The 13,803-nt window shown below is 48.4% G+C and overlaps 1 protein-coding gene across 6 annotated transcripts in view; it reads left to right on the forward strand.

Annotated features, from left to right (window-relative positions):
* The first annotated feature begins 1,278 nt into the window (after positions 1-1,278).
* Positions 1,279-13,803, forward strand: part of FGFR3 (fibroblast growth factor receptor 3) — a 55,220-nt gene continuing 42,695 nt past the window's right edge. For 5 of the 6 annotated variants that reach the window (XM_032108726.1, XM_032108727.1, XM_032108728.1 and 2 more), the window contains exon 1: positions 1,279-1,474. In XM_032108726.1, coding sequence (XP_031964617.1) covers positions 1,294-1,474 — 181 coding nt within the window. In that variant the 5' untranslated portion in view covers positions 1,279-1,293. The remainder of the gene's footprint in view (positions 1,475-13,803) is intronic. The other variant, XM_032108731.1, reaches the window with a different exon arrangement.

Consider the following 13,803-nt stretch of genomic DNA (forward strand, 5'->3'; position numbering starts at 1 on the left):
CCCGGCTTTTCCTCTGACGCAAAAAACCTCCCCTTGACTCTTATGCAGGTTGGGATTTTTGGGCCCCTTCTGCAGAGCATTTTCAGCTCTGATAGTATTTGTGTCTATTTTCAGCGAATGAGCTGCTGTGTCAAGTGGGATTAAAGCAGAGCTGTGACTTCTCTGTATGAGGCAGCTCAGCTCGCTGTCAGCAGTAACTGATGCATGTCACTTCAGCAACTCGGCCGTGTCAGGGGTCTCTGAGATGACCACAATAGCCCAAACCATAGCTATGATAGTGACTAGATCACTGTAATCATAACTGTAAATGCGACTAGATCCATTTAGCCAGACTTTATTAAAACAGCTAGTCCAGTTGGCAGCAGCAAACACAGAGAGTCTCGTGGAGTCTGTGATTATTCCCATCAATGTACCACAGCGATTATGGGTGCGGGGAGTGAAGTCAGGGTGCTCGAAGCGGGTGGCTGCACTTTGGCGTACAGAACGGCAGCCACGCAAGGGGGAACGGGTGCGTGGGCCATTTGCTGCTCAAGTCCCAGGCTGAGCCGAAGTGCTGCACGTACAGAGCTGTCCCCAACCCACGGATCCCCCTTCCGCCCCTTCCCGCCGCCTCTCTCCAGAAAACACGCTGTTCCAGGGCCGGGAGAAGGGGACACGCGGGTGAGCGCCGCGGCGCACTGTGCCGCTCAGGATCCACCACGGGAGCACCGCGCCAACTTTAATCTCACGTCTGTGGGAAGCGGGTGCCGCTCCACCCCGAGGGCTCGGCGGGCGCAGCCCCGCGCGGCACCAGCCGCCCCCCCGCGCAGCCCCGGGGCCGGGCGCGGAGCGGCGCGGGGCGGGCGCGGCCCCCCGCGGCGGTGGCGGCGGCGGGGCGGGGCGGGGCGGGCGGTCCGGCCCGGCGGGCGGGGACATCGCGGCCGCCCCACTCCGCGCCCGCTGAGCGCCGAGCAGACGCAGGAGCGCCGCGGCGGCGGGCGGGCGGCAGCGGCGGCTCCTGCGGGCGCTCGCTCCCTCCCTCGATGCGCGGTGCGCGGCCGGCCGCGGGGCTTGCGCAGGTAGGCGCCCCGCCGCCGCTCGGCGCACGGCTTCGCGCGGCCCCCTGCACTTTTTTACTGCTCCCACCACTTTTTTCCGCCTTTTTACTATTATTTTTCCTGTTCCCCCTCCGTGTGGGCACCAGGGGCGGGGGGTTTTCTCGTCCTCCTCCCCGCGCTGAGCGCCTCTCTCCTCTCTCGGCAGCGCGGCGGCGGAGCGGAGCGGTGAGCGGCGGCAGCATGCGGCGGCCAGGGGATGTCTGAGGCGGGCGGTGCGGCGGCGGCCGCGCTGCCCCGGCGCCGCTCCGGAGGCATGCGGGCGGCCTGGGGCTCCGTCTGGTGCCTGTGCCTGGCGGCGGCCGTCGGCGGGATGCCGGCGGCGCGGCGAGGCGGCGGCAAGGCAGCGGCGGCGGCGAGGAGCGGCGGGCAGCCGGCAGGTAAGGGCTGCGCGACCGCGCACACACGTGCTCTGCGGGGACGGCTCCGGCCCGGCCGGGTCCTGCGGTGCGAGTCCCCGTCCCTGAGCGAGTGGATGGATGGAGACCGCCAGAGGCGGCTGTGGAGCGGGAGTTACGAACGCGGGGCCGCGGCGGTTCCACCTCGCCGTGGCTTGGGGTAGTCTCAGAGGCGCCCAGGAGGGACAAAGTGCTTTTAAGAGGATCCCTGTCTGCTAGGAGCTCTCTCCCAGCACGGCAGTGCAAGGAGCGCCCTGTGGGTAACAGCAGTTGGGAAGGAAAGATGCTTCCGTGCGCGTGTAGCGGCGCATCTTCGGCGCACATCGGAAATGCTCTGACTGCGTGCGTTCGGGTGGGGAAAAGTAAGCAAAGGTCGCTCATATCCGCATCTTGGGAGCAAAAGTGGAGTTGCGACAGCTCCGGGTAGGTACACGCTGGGTTGCAGCTGAATAAGCGGCTGTGCCTAGAAGGGAACTGCGTTTCGGGAGAGCCGGTGACGATCTCCCCTGGAGTGGCAGCACTGCAGTTGCAAGTGAAAAAAAGTTAACACGTCGGACAAAAGCTGGGCTTTGTTTTTTTTCTTCTTCTTTCCAAGTAATATACGGCGGGTTTGAAACATCGTGTCTTTCTGATCCGCCTCAGCTGCTACCTGAGTCCCTGTTTATTTTTCAAAGCTTTTTAATGGAAGGGAGCCCCCTCGCAGCCCCCTGTCCTCTGGTTTGCATGTACCCGGCAGAAAGTTTCCATTGTTCAGGAAAGGGTTTGAAGCCTGTTTGCCAAAAAAGTGACAGGGGAATAAATGGACTTCGTGGAGGTTGGGGGGTGGGGGCATTACTTTCATACCCCTTTTGGTTAAAGCTATAAATCACACCAGGGGTTGGGTTTGTTTTCAAGAAAGTCCTAATAAAACACCAGATTCTTAGTGTAACTCGTTTGGCTCATTTTTCGCAGCCAAAAGAATTGATTTATGGGGCAACATCGCAGGGACTTGGTCAGAGCAGATGAGGTCGGTGTGCGGAAGGCAGCAGGCAGCTTGTGCTGGCCACAGGGGTGAGAGTGACAGAAGCGAAGTGTCCCCAGTTCTCTCTGGCTTAGCCTGAAGTGCATATTGGTGCTGTCACTTCAGGCAATTGATCTCATGAGGGTGAGGAACAACCCCGGTGGCTGCCTCAATGGTCCCTGGGCTTCCACCCTCACCTTCAGCCCATAGCTGGGGTTGATGATGTGTTGAAGTGGTGCTAAACCCTTCCCATGCTCTAAGGTACTTTTGCAAGTTAAAGCTTTGGGACGCTGTTGGAATCGTAGCAAGTGGCTTACTTGGAGGTCGCACAGAGGGAAACGTCCCTCCAGTGACTGTGAAGTGAGAGATGGGTTGGGATTTCCAGGGAGTTCCGTGGAAATCTTCAGGACAGGCTCTCTTACCTCTCGGTCAGCTTTCTCCAAAGCAAAGGTGTCACTGTCAACCCCCACTGCCCTCCCTGGAAGTGGGATTCCTCCCTCAACCAGGAGGATTCCCGTCAACCCCAACACCTAGTGATGTCTCCAGGAGTTGCCCCATCAGTGTGAGCTGTTGAAAGCTCTTGGGGACGGGGACTGTGAGGGGGGAGAGAGCTTTTCAGTGCCAGTGGCCGTCCCACCATCATCCACGTGCATGGGGAAGCATGAAGCCAGTGCTGCTTCCCCAGCTCTGTGCCAAAGCCAGCGGCTCTGTGGCCGTGAGGGCACCCGCTGCCTGTCCGACCTGGGGGGGAAAAGGTTGTGCAAAAGAAACTGTAAAGAATATAAACCTTCAGAGCCAAGTAAAAACACATTTTACTTTTTCAGTCTTTTTGAATTGAATGGTAAAAAGCAAATTCTTTCTCCTAGTCAAATGGGCCATGGGGTATTGGCTCATTACTGAGGGTTGTTGTTCGCTGGGCTTTGCATTTACAGTCTAAGGCCTTATTTTCCATAAAGGGGCTTGGAAGGATTTTTCCCCAGTGATCTAATTCTCCACACGGGGCTGTGAAGGCTATAACAGCTACTGCTTTGTGCCTATACTCAGCTACATAAAACACACATTGAAGGGAGGCATTCTCGAGGTATGTGTATGTTTGCTAATATGAATACTGGCTATTAGCGGAGGTGGAGGGGGTGCAGGTTTTAACATCTCCGCAGGGAGGTGTTCGGCTGTTGGCAGGAAGGAGGCAGATGGCGGGGCTGTTGCTGAATAGAAGCTAAACTAAAAACACCAGGGGCCTCATCTGGGCTGAGTTTCTCTTCTCTCCAGTTCTCGGGGCTGCTGCAGGAAGAACAATGTCAAATTTCCCCCCTCCCTCTTTTTTTTTTTTTTTTTTTTTTTTATGAATGAAAGTAGAGAGGCGAGGCAGGATTGAATGTGTATGTCATTCAGGGGCTATGACAGAGATGATTAGGGAGGTCAGTGAACTCCTTTGCAGCCTTGAGCATGCGGTCACTCTATTCAGCAGCCACAGAATAGACATCAATATAAAAAAGCCCGTCCAATTTGCATTAGTATTCAGATAAAGATATTACTTCGTACGATTTGTGAATGTCAAGTAACGCTGGCTGTTTTCTTAGAGAGCAGCCCAACTGAAACATCAGCATTTCACTTCTAAAAACTTCTGATAACCGTCCTGTCTCCTGTAGCTGGCTTGTGTGTGTGTTTGCATATGGTATATGTGAAAAAGGCAACTTCTGGGCTCTTTAGGATTTGTGTTGCACTAGTTAGCTACTGAGGCTGTCTGAGTGCATTGAAAGAGTTGTATAGAGGGCTGCTAATGTTTGATCAGGTTTGTGCGGGAAGGGGAGGGGAGAGCTCTCCCAGTCTGTCAGGAGCAAGAACCAAAGTTTCCTTGTGCAAGGAATGAAATTGTCACCCAGAGTTAATACTACACAGGCAGTTTTTTAGCCAGAAGAACAGAACAAGCACCGTTTTGGGATTTTGCCTAAGTTTAATGGGAGGCATGTACTAATTCCTGTGACTTTTTTGCTTGGAAAGAAGTGGTGATGTGCCGGCTGAGGTGTTTTTTGTGCAGCTGATGGAAACTGGGCTCTTGTAGCTTTCCAGCGTGAGCTCAGCGAGGGGTCCAAGGTGTAGGCTACGCAGATCTGTGTCACTTTGCTTTGTGTATCTGAGCGTTTCAAAGTTCATCCTGAAATTATAGGGGTATTGAAGTGAGTGCCAAATGGCGCTGGCTGTTCCTGGAGCTGGCCTTGGGGTTTATGCGTTCAAACCCTCTGCAAAGAGTCTCATATATTGATGGTGCTGCTACACCAGAAATGTTTTAGATACAGTGGGCAGCCGTGATTGATAGTTCTGACATCAAAAATTGATCCATTTGTTCTCATGAACAGCAGCAGCTAAAGAGCTAATTAAGTCTTTAATGCTGAGACTAGCATATTTTACTATATGCAGTAGAATAAGAGGACACAAGTAAGTGATGATGAAATATGGCTTCTTTAAAAAAAAAACTCTGTTTCTTACCTACCAAATAGTGAACTAGAAAGTCTGTTCCAGGGAAGAGATGGACTCAATGTATTCAATAGTAGCTGTATAACATGAAGGACGTCTTCTACGCATACTGACAAGGGTCACTCCAATTAAATCTGAGGATTTTTTCTTTTAATTAAGACTTTATTAGCAACTGCTGAGTAGGGAATGTGATGAAAGTAAATCTGAAAATTGTGTAGCAACGTGTTGATCTGCTAATTAAATCATGCAATTAAAGTAAGCCACTCTGACTGGCACGTTAACTTTTACAACTCCCTCCAAAAAAAGCCTCACGTGCTGTTTGGGAAAGTGTACCTGTCCTGAAGCCTGACTGAACATGGGTTTTGAAATTAGGTGAACACTAAAGAACTCTTGATTATGGCATTCCCACTGTATCTAGACCATTTCCATCCAGTGGGACACAGTCTGCTGCCTGGACAAAGCTGAAATTTTTCATAAAGCTGAAGGAGGGTTCCAACCTCCCCCTTCTATAAGGCTGAAAACCAAAATGTTTTCCTTTTAAAATATGGTCAATAACAGCGAACTTTGACATCCACCTACATGCTTAAAAAGCTGTCCTTTCTGAATACTTATTCTGTACATCTGCTATTCACTTAGAGATCCTAAAAGACAGGGAATCAGCCTGGTTTCTGAGCAATTAATAAAATTTTCAGTTTATGAAAGCGTTGGATCAAGGTGTTTCTGACAGCGATCTATCACTGGCATGCAGTGCTGTGGCTGAAGGCATTTGCTGAACCTTAATTTTAGCTAAGGTTAGGGCATGGCCTGCTGGTGGCTTTTTCTGGCTGGTCATTGAAGTGTGTGGGATACAGTGCAGGAGCTTGAGTATGAGCCATCAGGCTTCATGGACAAGTGGCTGTGTTGTCATAGTTTAGATTTTGGCAATTTTTACTATATATAAGGTAGACTCATCAGGAATATAACAAATTCAGATGTTTCTACTGAAAATAGAGTTAAAATTCCCTCCCCAGTTTTTCCCAACTTGGCTGAACCTGATGTACAGATAAACAACGAATCTGGCTATTTTTATTCTGTTTCCCTGTTAGAATAGATTTCTGTCTTCTCTCTCATGTACTGCATGCTCATAACTTTTCATATGTCCTGGGAGTTTGTCTGACTCTGAATACCTGTTTCTTCCTTTTTTTCTGACCCTTAAAAAAACACTCCAACCTTGAAATTGCCTGCTGACTCCAAGCCATTCAATAGAGTGGTTTGACGTAGCTGTTTCAGTGTTTGTCATTTCATCTCTTTTAGCAGTGATCAGTGATAAACTTGATTCTACATGTACCAGACTGTATGCCAGAGAGGATGGTGACTGGTAGAAGTTTGCCTTACATTGGGGTTTTTTTCAGCAAATGGGACTCTGGTTCAGCACAGCCACTCATGGTATGTGGCAGCAGGCAGCCCAGACTGCAGGAAGAGTAAATCTGAAAGCACCTCTATGCAAACGCTGGGCTAAAACCATGTCTGAAGGTGCATACAATGCCGAAAGCACCTTAAAATACCTTGTTACACCCTGAATTTTTTTCCTTGACCTCCTACATAGCTTATCAGTTTAGTGGTTTCCCCTCTTTTGGCTGTTTATCTGGTGATCTTGTTAAAAAAATACTTTTTCTCTGAAGTAAAGCTGACTTCCCCAGTGTCCCCTTTCTCATACACCACAGCTCGGGTTGCCAAGTGCTATAGATATGATGTAAAGCTCTATATGTGTGAAGAAGGGCTTTTATTCCTGCAGTGAATGCTGTATTCCTGGTGTGCTTACCCCTAAAGTATCTGCTCCTTGGCTTGAATGACCAGGAAGTTTCTGTAGTATCAAAAGCAAACAAGAACTGTGAGATATGGGCTGAGTAAAACCTTTAGTAAACTTAGTAGTTAAAATGTGAAAGGTAATCAGATGTAAACCTGCCCTATTATTCTGATAGGCTATCAGGGGTGTTGCATTCAGGTGCATAGGAACTAACCAGGAGGTAGTTAAATCAATTTTTTTTTTTTTTTTTTGTGCAGTGACAGGTTACTCAATGTAGCAAAGCTATTTTTGAAGAATAGCAGCACAGTTAAGTAAGAAAACATTTATCCAGTAACTGCTTCAGTTTGATGTATTCATCTAAAAAAGGGGCAGTATTGATTGCAGAGGTGGAGGTAGTTCTGATGTGCTGGCTTTGCTGTCTGAAATCCAGAGAGCAAGGCAAGATAACGAGTTGGTTAAATAAAAAGGTTATATTAAAACTTGGAAGTAGATGTCTTTATCACGCAGAACTGTATGCAAAACAATTGCCATGTGCTTACACGTTTAGCATCTGTGAGATTTTGGGGCTGTGCCATTTCTGCAGGTTGTGAGGGGTTAAAAGAATTAATGACTCAAGTGAGAAGGGTTCCAAGTTTTCGGGTGAGGAAAGGACGCAGCCCAGGATCGCTCTCTGGGAGCAGGCACAGCTCCACAGGCTGCCGTGTGTGCCGAAGGCTCTTGCCTGGGAACATCACAGCCCCAGGACCCCAGCACTGGTGTTCGTACCAGTACACCCAGGGGTTGTACTCTGAGCTACTGAACTACCTGCCAGTGTCACGCTGACACATGGCAGTGTGTTGGTTTGGTTTTTTTCCCCCTCATTTCCTTTTCACCCAAGGAGCCAAGCTATCAGGAAGTGCCTTAACTGAGTATGAGGCTTTTAGGGAAAGACAGTAACAGGCAATGATAGTGCATCATGGCAAGCCAGAAACCTCCAGAGGTGGCTTCCCAACTGCTGCTGTTTCATAATTGATGAAAGTGTTTGCGAGTTTATGTTCATTTAAAACTTTTACCCTGGAAAGCGAAGTGTTTTATAGTTGTGCCTTGATTGCAGCGACCTACCTTGCACTGTTCACAAGGAATCTCACTAAATTATTGCAGCTGATGTGGTTAAATCAGTAAAGTTTTAGAGACCAGTGCTGGGTTATAAGGATTGAACTAGTATCCAGAAGTAATGGATTTTAAGCATTTTGGAGTTGACCTGGGATTAGCTGGGTGTAGGGAAGACAGCAAAATAGCTGGGTATTGCTTAGGGGCCAAACCTTGTGGTGGTGATGTGGTGCGTGGGTGGGTTCTCACTGATGCCAAGAGGGAGGAGTGATGTAAGGTAAAAGGCAGGAAGGGGAGGACTTGACTGTCAGAGAGCTCCAAGGAGGGTGATGAGGACAAGAGCATCTCTGAGGCTCCTCTCCCAAGAGGCAGGCGGCACCTGGCTCTGTGAAAATGGGGTGCAGGCATGGTCCTTGTAGCAGGACCGTGTCCCAGGAGCCATCTGGTCCCCTGTGTTGTTGGTGGTGGCTCTGCAGAGGGGATTTACTGGGGGTTTCGCTGTGGTGTGTGGCAGAGGTCATGTGAAGCCCTGGAGGTGTTTCTGTTCCACGGGGTACTGAAGGGTAGCTGGCATCACCCTGAACTGACAGCTCATCCCCTCTTGCTCACTCCCCCTGGGGGAGGTAAAATACACATCTGTGAAGGCTTTTCTTTGGGAGTAAAAAGGAGCTACGGGAGATGTCTCTGGATCCAAATGATGAGGCCAGCCTTTCTCAACCTTCTGCTTTCCCTGTCAGAAAACTGAAAAGATCCCAAGAATTGGATTTTTAATTTTATTTTGATGCTTGACAGAGCTTGTAAAGATCCTTCATAGCAAATTTGGCTCCCAGTTCGGAGGGTCATTGCTTTCTTTAGGGGTTTTGCCATTCTCTGCTGCTTGTACTCCTTTAAAAATAATAATGAGGTCCTGATCTTGCGCCTATTGAATCCTAGGCAAAAAAAAGCCCCCATTGATTTCCAAGAGAGCAGGCTGAAGCCCTTCACAGATCGTGGTGGGAGCAGCTATTTAGCATAAGCAAAGATTGTTTGGGAAGTTTTCTAATGACCCAAACATTTTAACAAGCAGAGGAAACTGGTGAGTAAAATGGCTCCCAGTTTGAGGGTGGGGATCCCTGGAACTGGCGTTCAGTGACCTCCCATTCCTCTCTAACTGGCTGTAACACAGACCTTCCCTTCCCATCTTGCTTTTTGGAGCTCCAGCATTGATGGGGGCCCACGGCAGCATCACAACCCAAATGCGAGCACCAGAGGCCGCGGCGACAGCCACCGCCCGCCTCCCCCGTGCCTCTGTAGAGAGTCCTGCATGGAGCTGAGCTGCCGTGCTGGCCACTGTCCCCTCGTGCCCCATCCTCGCTGCCATTGTATCAGTGTCGCCGGCATCAGCCCCAGCCCCACGAGCTGCGAGCAGCACAATGCGCCAGCAAAGTGTTCATAATCCCCCGCGGGGGTTTGCTGCTGAGCCTGAACCCTGCGACGCTGCACCAGACACGAGCCCATGGAGGAGCTTTCCTGGCACTTCCTGGGCAGACAGAGCACAAGAAAAAGTTTTCCTGTAGGATTTGGGGTTTTTTGGGGGTTTTTTTATAACCCTGCTTTCATGGGCGAGACTCAAGTACAAGCAGTTGCCTCACAGCAAAATATTTCAGCAGCTTGTGCGGAGACTGTAGGGCCTGAACGAACTGGTGATTTCATTTTTGTTTAAAATTTTTTTAACTTCTCTCTGTACATTCACCCGGGAAAGCATTTTGTTTCTAGCTGGTAGCAGGATCTGTGTAAGATGAGCCAAGATGTGCCTTGGGAGATGGAGGTGTCACAGCTAAAAGTGGAGAAACCAATTGTGGTGAGAAGGTTAAGGAGTTCTGAGTGTGCCCTGACAATTAGCATGTTCAAGTGAAGATAAATCCTCCATGAGCTTGTCTTTAATTAAAAGAATGATTGGTATTAGGCATAGTACCGTCTCTCCTGGTCAGTATCATGAGTATCTGTGCGAATAAAGCATTTCTGAGGAGGGAGAAAACCACCAGATTCTAATCTTCCTTTGGTAGCCGATATGTCTGCCTTTTGCAAGGGCGTATTTCTCCCTGTCTTGGAGTACCCAGGCTTGTTGACAGTAAACAACTGTCACTTGGCAGTTTATGAAAGAAGAATGTTTAAGAAAACATGTCCAGTTTAAATAGCTATGTTAATAGGCTGGGGATTCATGCAGAAGTGAGGGGATCTGGTAAATGGAGGTACATAAATTAGCTGGTATTTAGAACCATGGAATCATGGAATGGTTTGGGTTGGACGGGACCTTAAATATCACCTTGTTCCAACCTCCAGTATTCACTGTGTAAGAAAAGAGCTGAATGCAGTTGGGGGGAAAAATTAAAAATACTTTTCATTTTTACAGTCAGTGTGTTATGCATGAATTCACAACTTTCTGTGAAAGCATTATTTTTTTTTCCAAAGAAAATTCAGAAAGCCTCTTTCTTCCAGCTTGTGGTGGGTTGGGCCCTGGGAGGCCCCTGGGTGGGACAAGCTGCAGGGCTGGGAACCCAGTGCTCCCACTGAGTGGCCTGAATGCTGCTCCATGCTCCACAGGCAGCATTTGGACCTTGCAGCTGCCCTGCTGTGTCCTCAGCCTTTGCCTCGCAGGGGTGATCGCAAGAGGAGGCTGCAAGGAAACTTTGCCTCCTGATTTGTGAATTGATTAATTACAGAAAGGAAGAGGTGGGGTGGGGAGTGGAGGCAAAGTAAGAAACAGCAGATGGTGTCCTCTCTGCATCCCTGCCCAAAGTTGCTACAAATCCATCACCCACCTTCTTTGAGTTAAACACTGGGGATGTAGTGAGTGATGAGCGAGCGCAAAGCGTTTGTTCCAGCTCAGCCCAAAGTCATCAGTGTCAAAACGTAATGAGTGGGGGCCTGGTGTCAGGCACTTAAAATCTGTAATCAGGCATAAAAAATATGTTTCAGTCTTTCCAGGCTCCTGGTTCACCCAGCTGGGGAAGAAGAGTGTAAGCGGCTACTGGCATTAGCCTTGAAGATACTGGGTAAAACCACTCTCCTGCACCCCTAGCTGCCAACCTGGGATATCATATAAATACAGTAAATACTGTGGAGTTTAAATACAGAGTACTGTGTTACAGATACTTTCCTTCAGCCTGGAGTATCTCAGAGAGGGGCATCTTGACAGCAGCACCTTCTCTTGCCCTTGTTCCAGTTAGGGCAGAGAGCTGGAGGAGCAAATGGGAGCCCCTAGAGTTTTGACAAAAGGGTCACACTCAGTTTTCTTTTGCCTAGTGGTTCAATTAGTATTGCCATCATTTGAACTAGGAGGCAAAGGAAACCCAAATACAAAGCCTTCTACCGCAGAAATGCTTTGCGATCTGCCCAGTCAAAAAGGAAAGTAACTCCTAGAAAGTGTTAATGTAGTTGTACTGGGGCTCCAACCTGTGAATTATTTAGTGAAGGGATGAGATTTCTGCCTCTATTTTAAGTGTAGGCATGCTGGCATCTTGGGATTTGAGGAGGTAGTGGGCTTCTGCATCACAAAAGTCTTCATGAAGGGGAGGAAAGCACAGAGGTGGCAGAGGGGTTCTCCTTTGCCCTGTCCCCCTCAGTGCAGGCACAAAAAGGGGCAGGTTTGTACCCACCACTGTGGTCTTGGTGGTGGGTCACTGCCTGGGTCTGGTGACTCCGTGCAATGCAAACCCTTCTTGTGAGGAGTCATCTGCGCGCTCCAAACAAGATCGTCTTGTGGATGGAATGTGTTAGTTCTGGCAAAAAAAGGTCCTGAAACCTCCTCAGGTGCTTTCAAAATACATGTAAATGTTTGAACTGAGGTTTTCTCCCCCTCTGTCCCCTCCCCCCAGTGCATAGCAAATGAAGTGCAGACAAGAGGTGCAGTCTTTGCAGGAATAACTTCACCCTATGCTTGAGCCCAGCTGTTTTGGTCATGAGAAGGAGGAGTTGGAGGGGTGACTCAGGGCAGGCAAGAAGAAAAGATGACCCTGGATTAGCCACCCACCCCTGGACAGGGAGTGGAGGGGGCAGAATGCTGTATGCAGCTCTTGCTCCATTTATGGGTTATACATCAAGGGAGGTTGTCCAACTTCATGTCTTCACCAGTAGTGCAGGGTGGTGGTTCATCCGACCCAAGAGAGCATGGCAGGAGCTTAGCTTTGGTGCATGACTTTCAGACAAATACAGCCCTTTGGTGGCTGCTGGGCTCAGTTTTTATGATCTATGTGTTCCACCTGCCAGAGAGAAGTGGCTGTTTTTCTCCTCCCTTGGTTTGCCTGCTGCACTGATCATCCTTGCCATCACAACAGCATCCATCTAATTCTTAGATGATTTGCACAGAGAATTTATAAGTGTTTCTGGTGGGGAAGGGAAAGGAAGAGCTGGGAAAATCAGAGTCTGAAGGAAGGGGAAGGTATCCCAAAGTGCCTGTAAAAGATCCCTGGTTCATGCAGGTAGGACCAGCCACATCCTCTTGTAGGAAGGTGGAAATAGCCCTCTGCAGAGGGTCTGCATTTCCTTACAGCAGTGCTAAAATATCTTTGTATAGAGTTATCTACCCTGCTTCTGGCATTTCTAGATCCTAACGTAGTGCAGGTTGTAGAAGATGATTATTTGGAGGCACTGCTAGAAGGCAGTGGGAGCTGAGACACGCATGACTTCCTTGAACTCTCTCTTAATTTGTAAAGTGGAGTCCAAACCCCACTGTAATAGATACGGTTACAGGAGACCATTAAAAGGTCCCTCCTGGTGAACCTGATGCCCTGGTGCTGCTGCTGGAAATGATAAACCCCTGCATTCAGGTTGGATGGTATGTGCTGCCCTGTGTGTGTGCGCGTATGCATGGAAGCCGGTAAGTCCTGCTAATTTAGGGATTGTTTTCCAAGTCTGTTTCCTATAACCCCGTAGACTTAATACAAATAAAGAACTGACTAAGTTTCCTGTGAGAAGCGCAGAACAAATGCTAAGCGTGGGATTTGAATGCAGAAAGGTGAAAACACAAATGTATACAGAAACAGCAAGTCAAACAAGCTGAAAAAATATTGTAAGGTTGATTTAACAGAGCAGTGAACTCAAAGCTGTCTAATCCCTTTAGCAGCCTTCTTTAAAGAGGAGAAATAAAGGAATTTTTGATATTACTTTTCTTTGCCATCTCTCACAACTCTTTCTAATAATGCTGAAGGATAAGACTTGAGTTTAGCACAAGGACAAAATGTTGCACCATTAGTTAGAGATGTTTTTTAAATAACAAAATCTTCGTTTGTCATTTGCGACATTAAAGTGGATCAGGCTTCCTGAAAGGAGATTACTGTTAAATTTCTCCAACTGGGGTACCTGGCACCTAAATCTCGCTTGAGACTCTGAAATAACAAGCTTGGTTTTGAAAGATGCTGAGCCAGGTCAGGCTCTGCATTTAAATCGCTTAAGTGCTCTCAAAATCTGGCTATTCATTTTGATGCATAGATATGGACTTCTGGGCTTAATCACCAACCTTTGCATTTCAAATGTTTGACCTTTGTTTTCTTTACTAAGTATGCAGACAGAACGGCCCCCCAAATTATTATTATTTTTCCCTTTTACACAGTTGAAAATGGCCATCAGAGAAGACTTGAAGTTCTGCATCTTATTACTGAGAAATAGGGGTCTTTGAAAAATAGCATTTTATGTTACTCAGGGGAAACTTGCAAAAAGGGGAATATTTTCTTGTTTTCATTCACATAAACATGATCCATCATATATCTAAAACCCACAATCAGTTGGAAAAAAACCCACCCAAACTACCCTAAACCTTTGCCCTCTCTTAATCCCTGTACAAGAGGGGTTTTTTTTTAAGATGTGCTTTTCTCCCCCCTGAAATAAAGGCAATTGATAGGCTCATAAACAAATACCAAACATTAAGTCCTAATCTCCATATAGAGGAGCCTGACCCTTTTTATGGAGAGAGAGAGTAGAGGG

The sequence above is a fragment of the Corvus moneduloides genome, chromosome 5 (assembly GCF_009650955.1).
Source record: "Corvus moneduloides isolate bCorMon1 chromosome 5, bCorMon1.pri, whole genome shotgun sequence".
Taxonomy (NCBI): domain Eukaryota; kingdom Metazoa; phylum Chordata; class Aves; order Passeriformes; family Corvidae; genus Corvus; species Corvus moneduloides.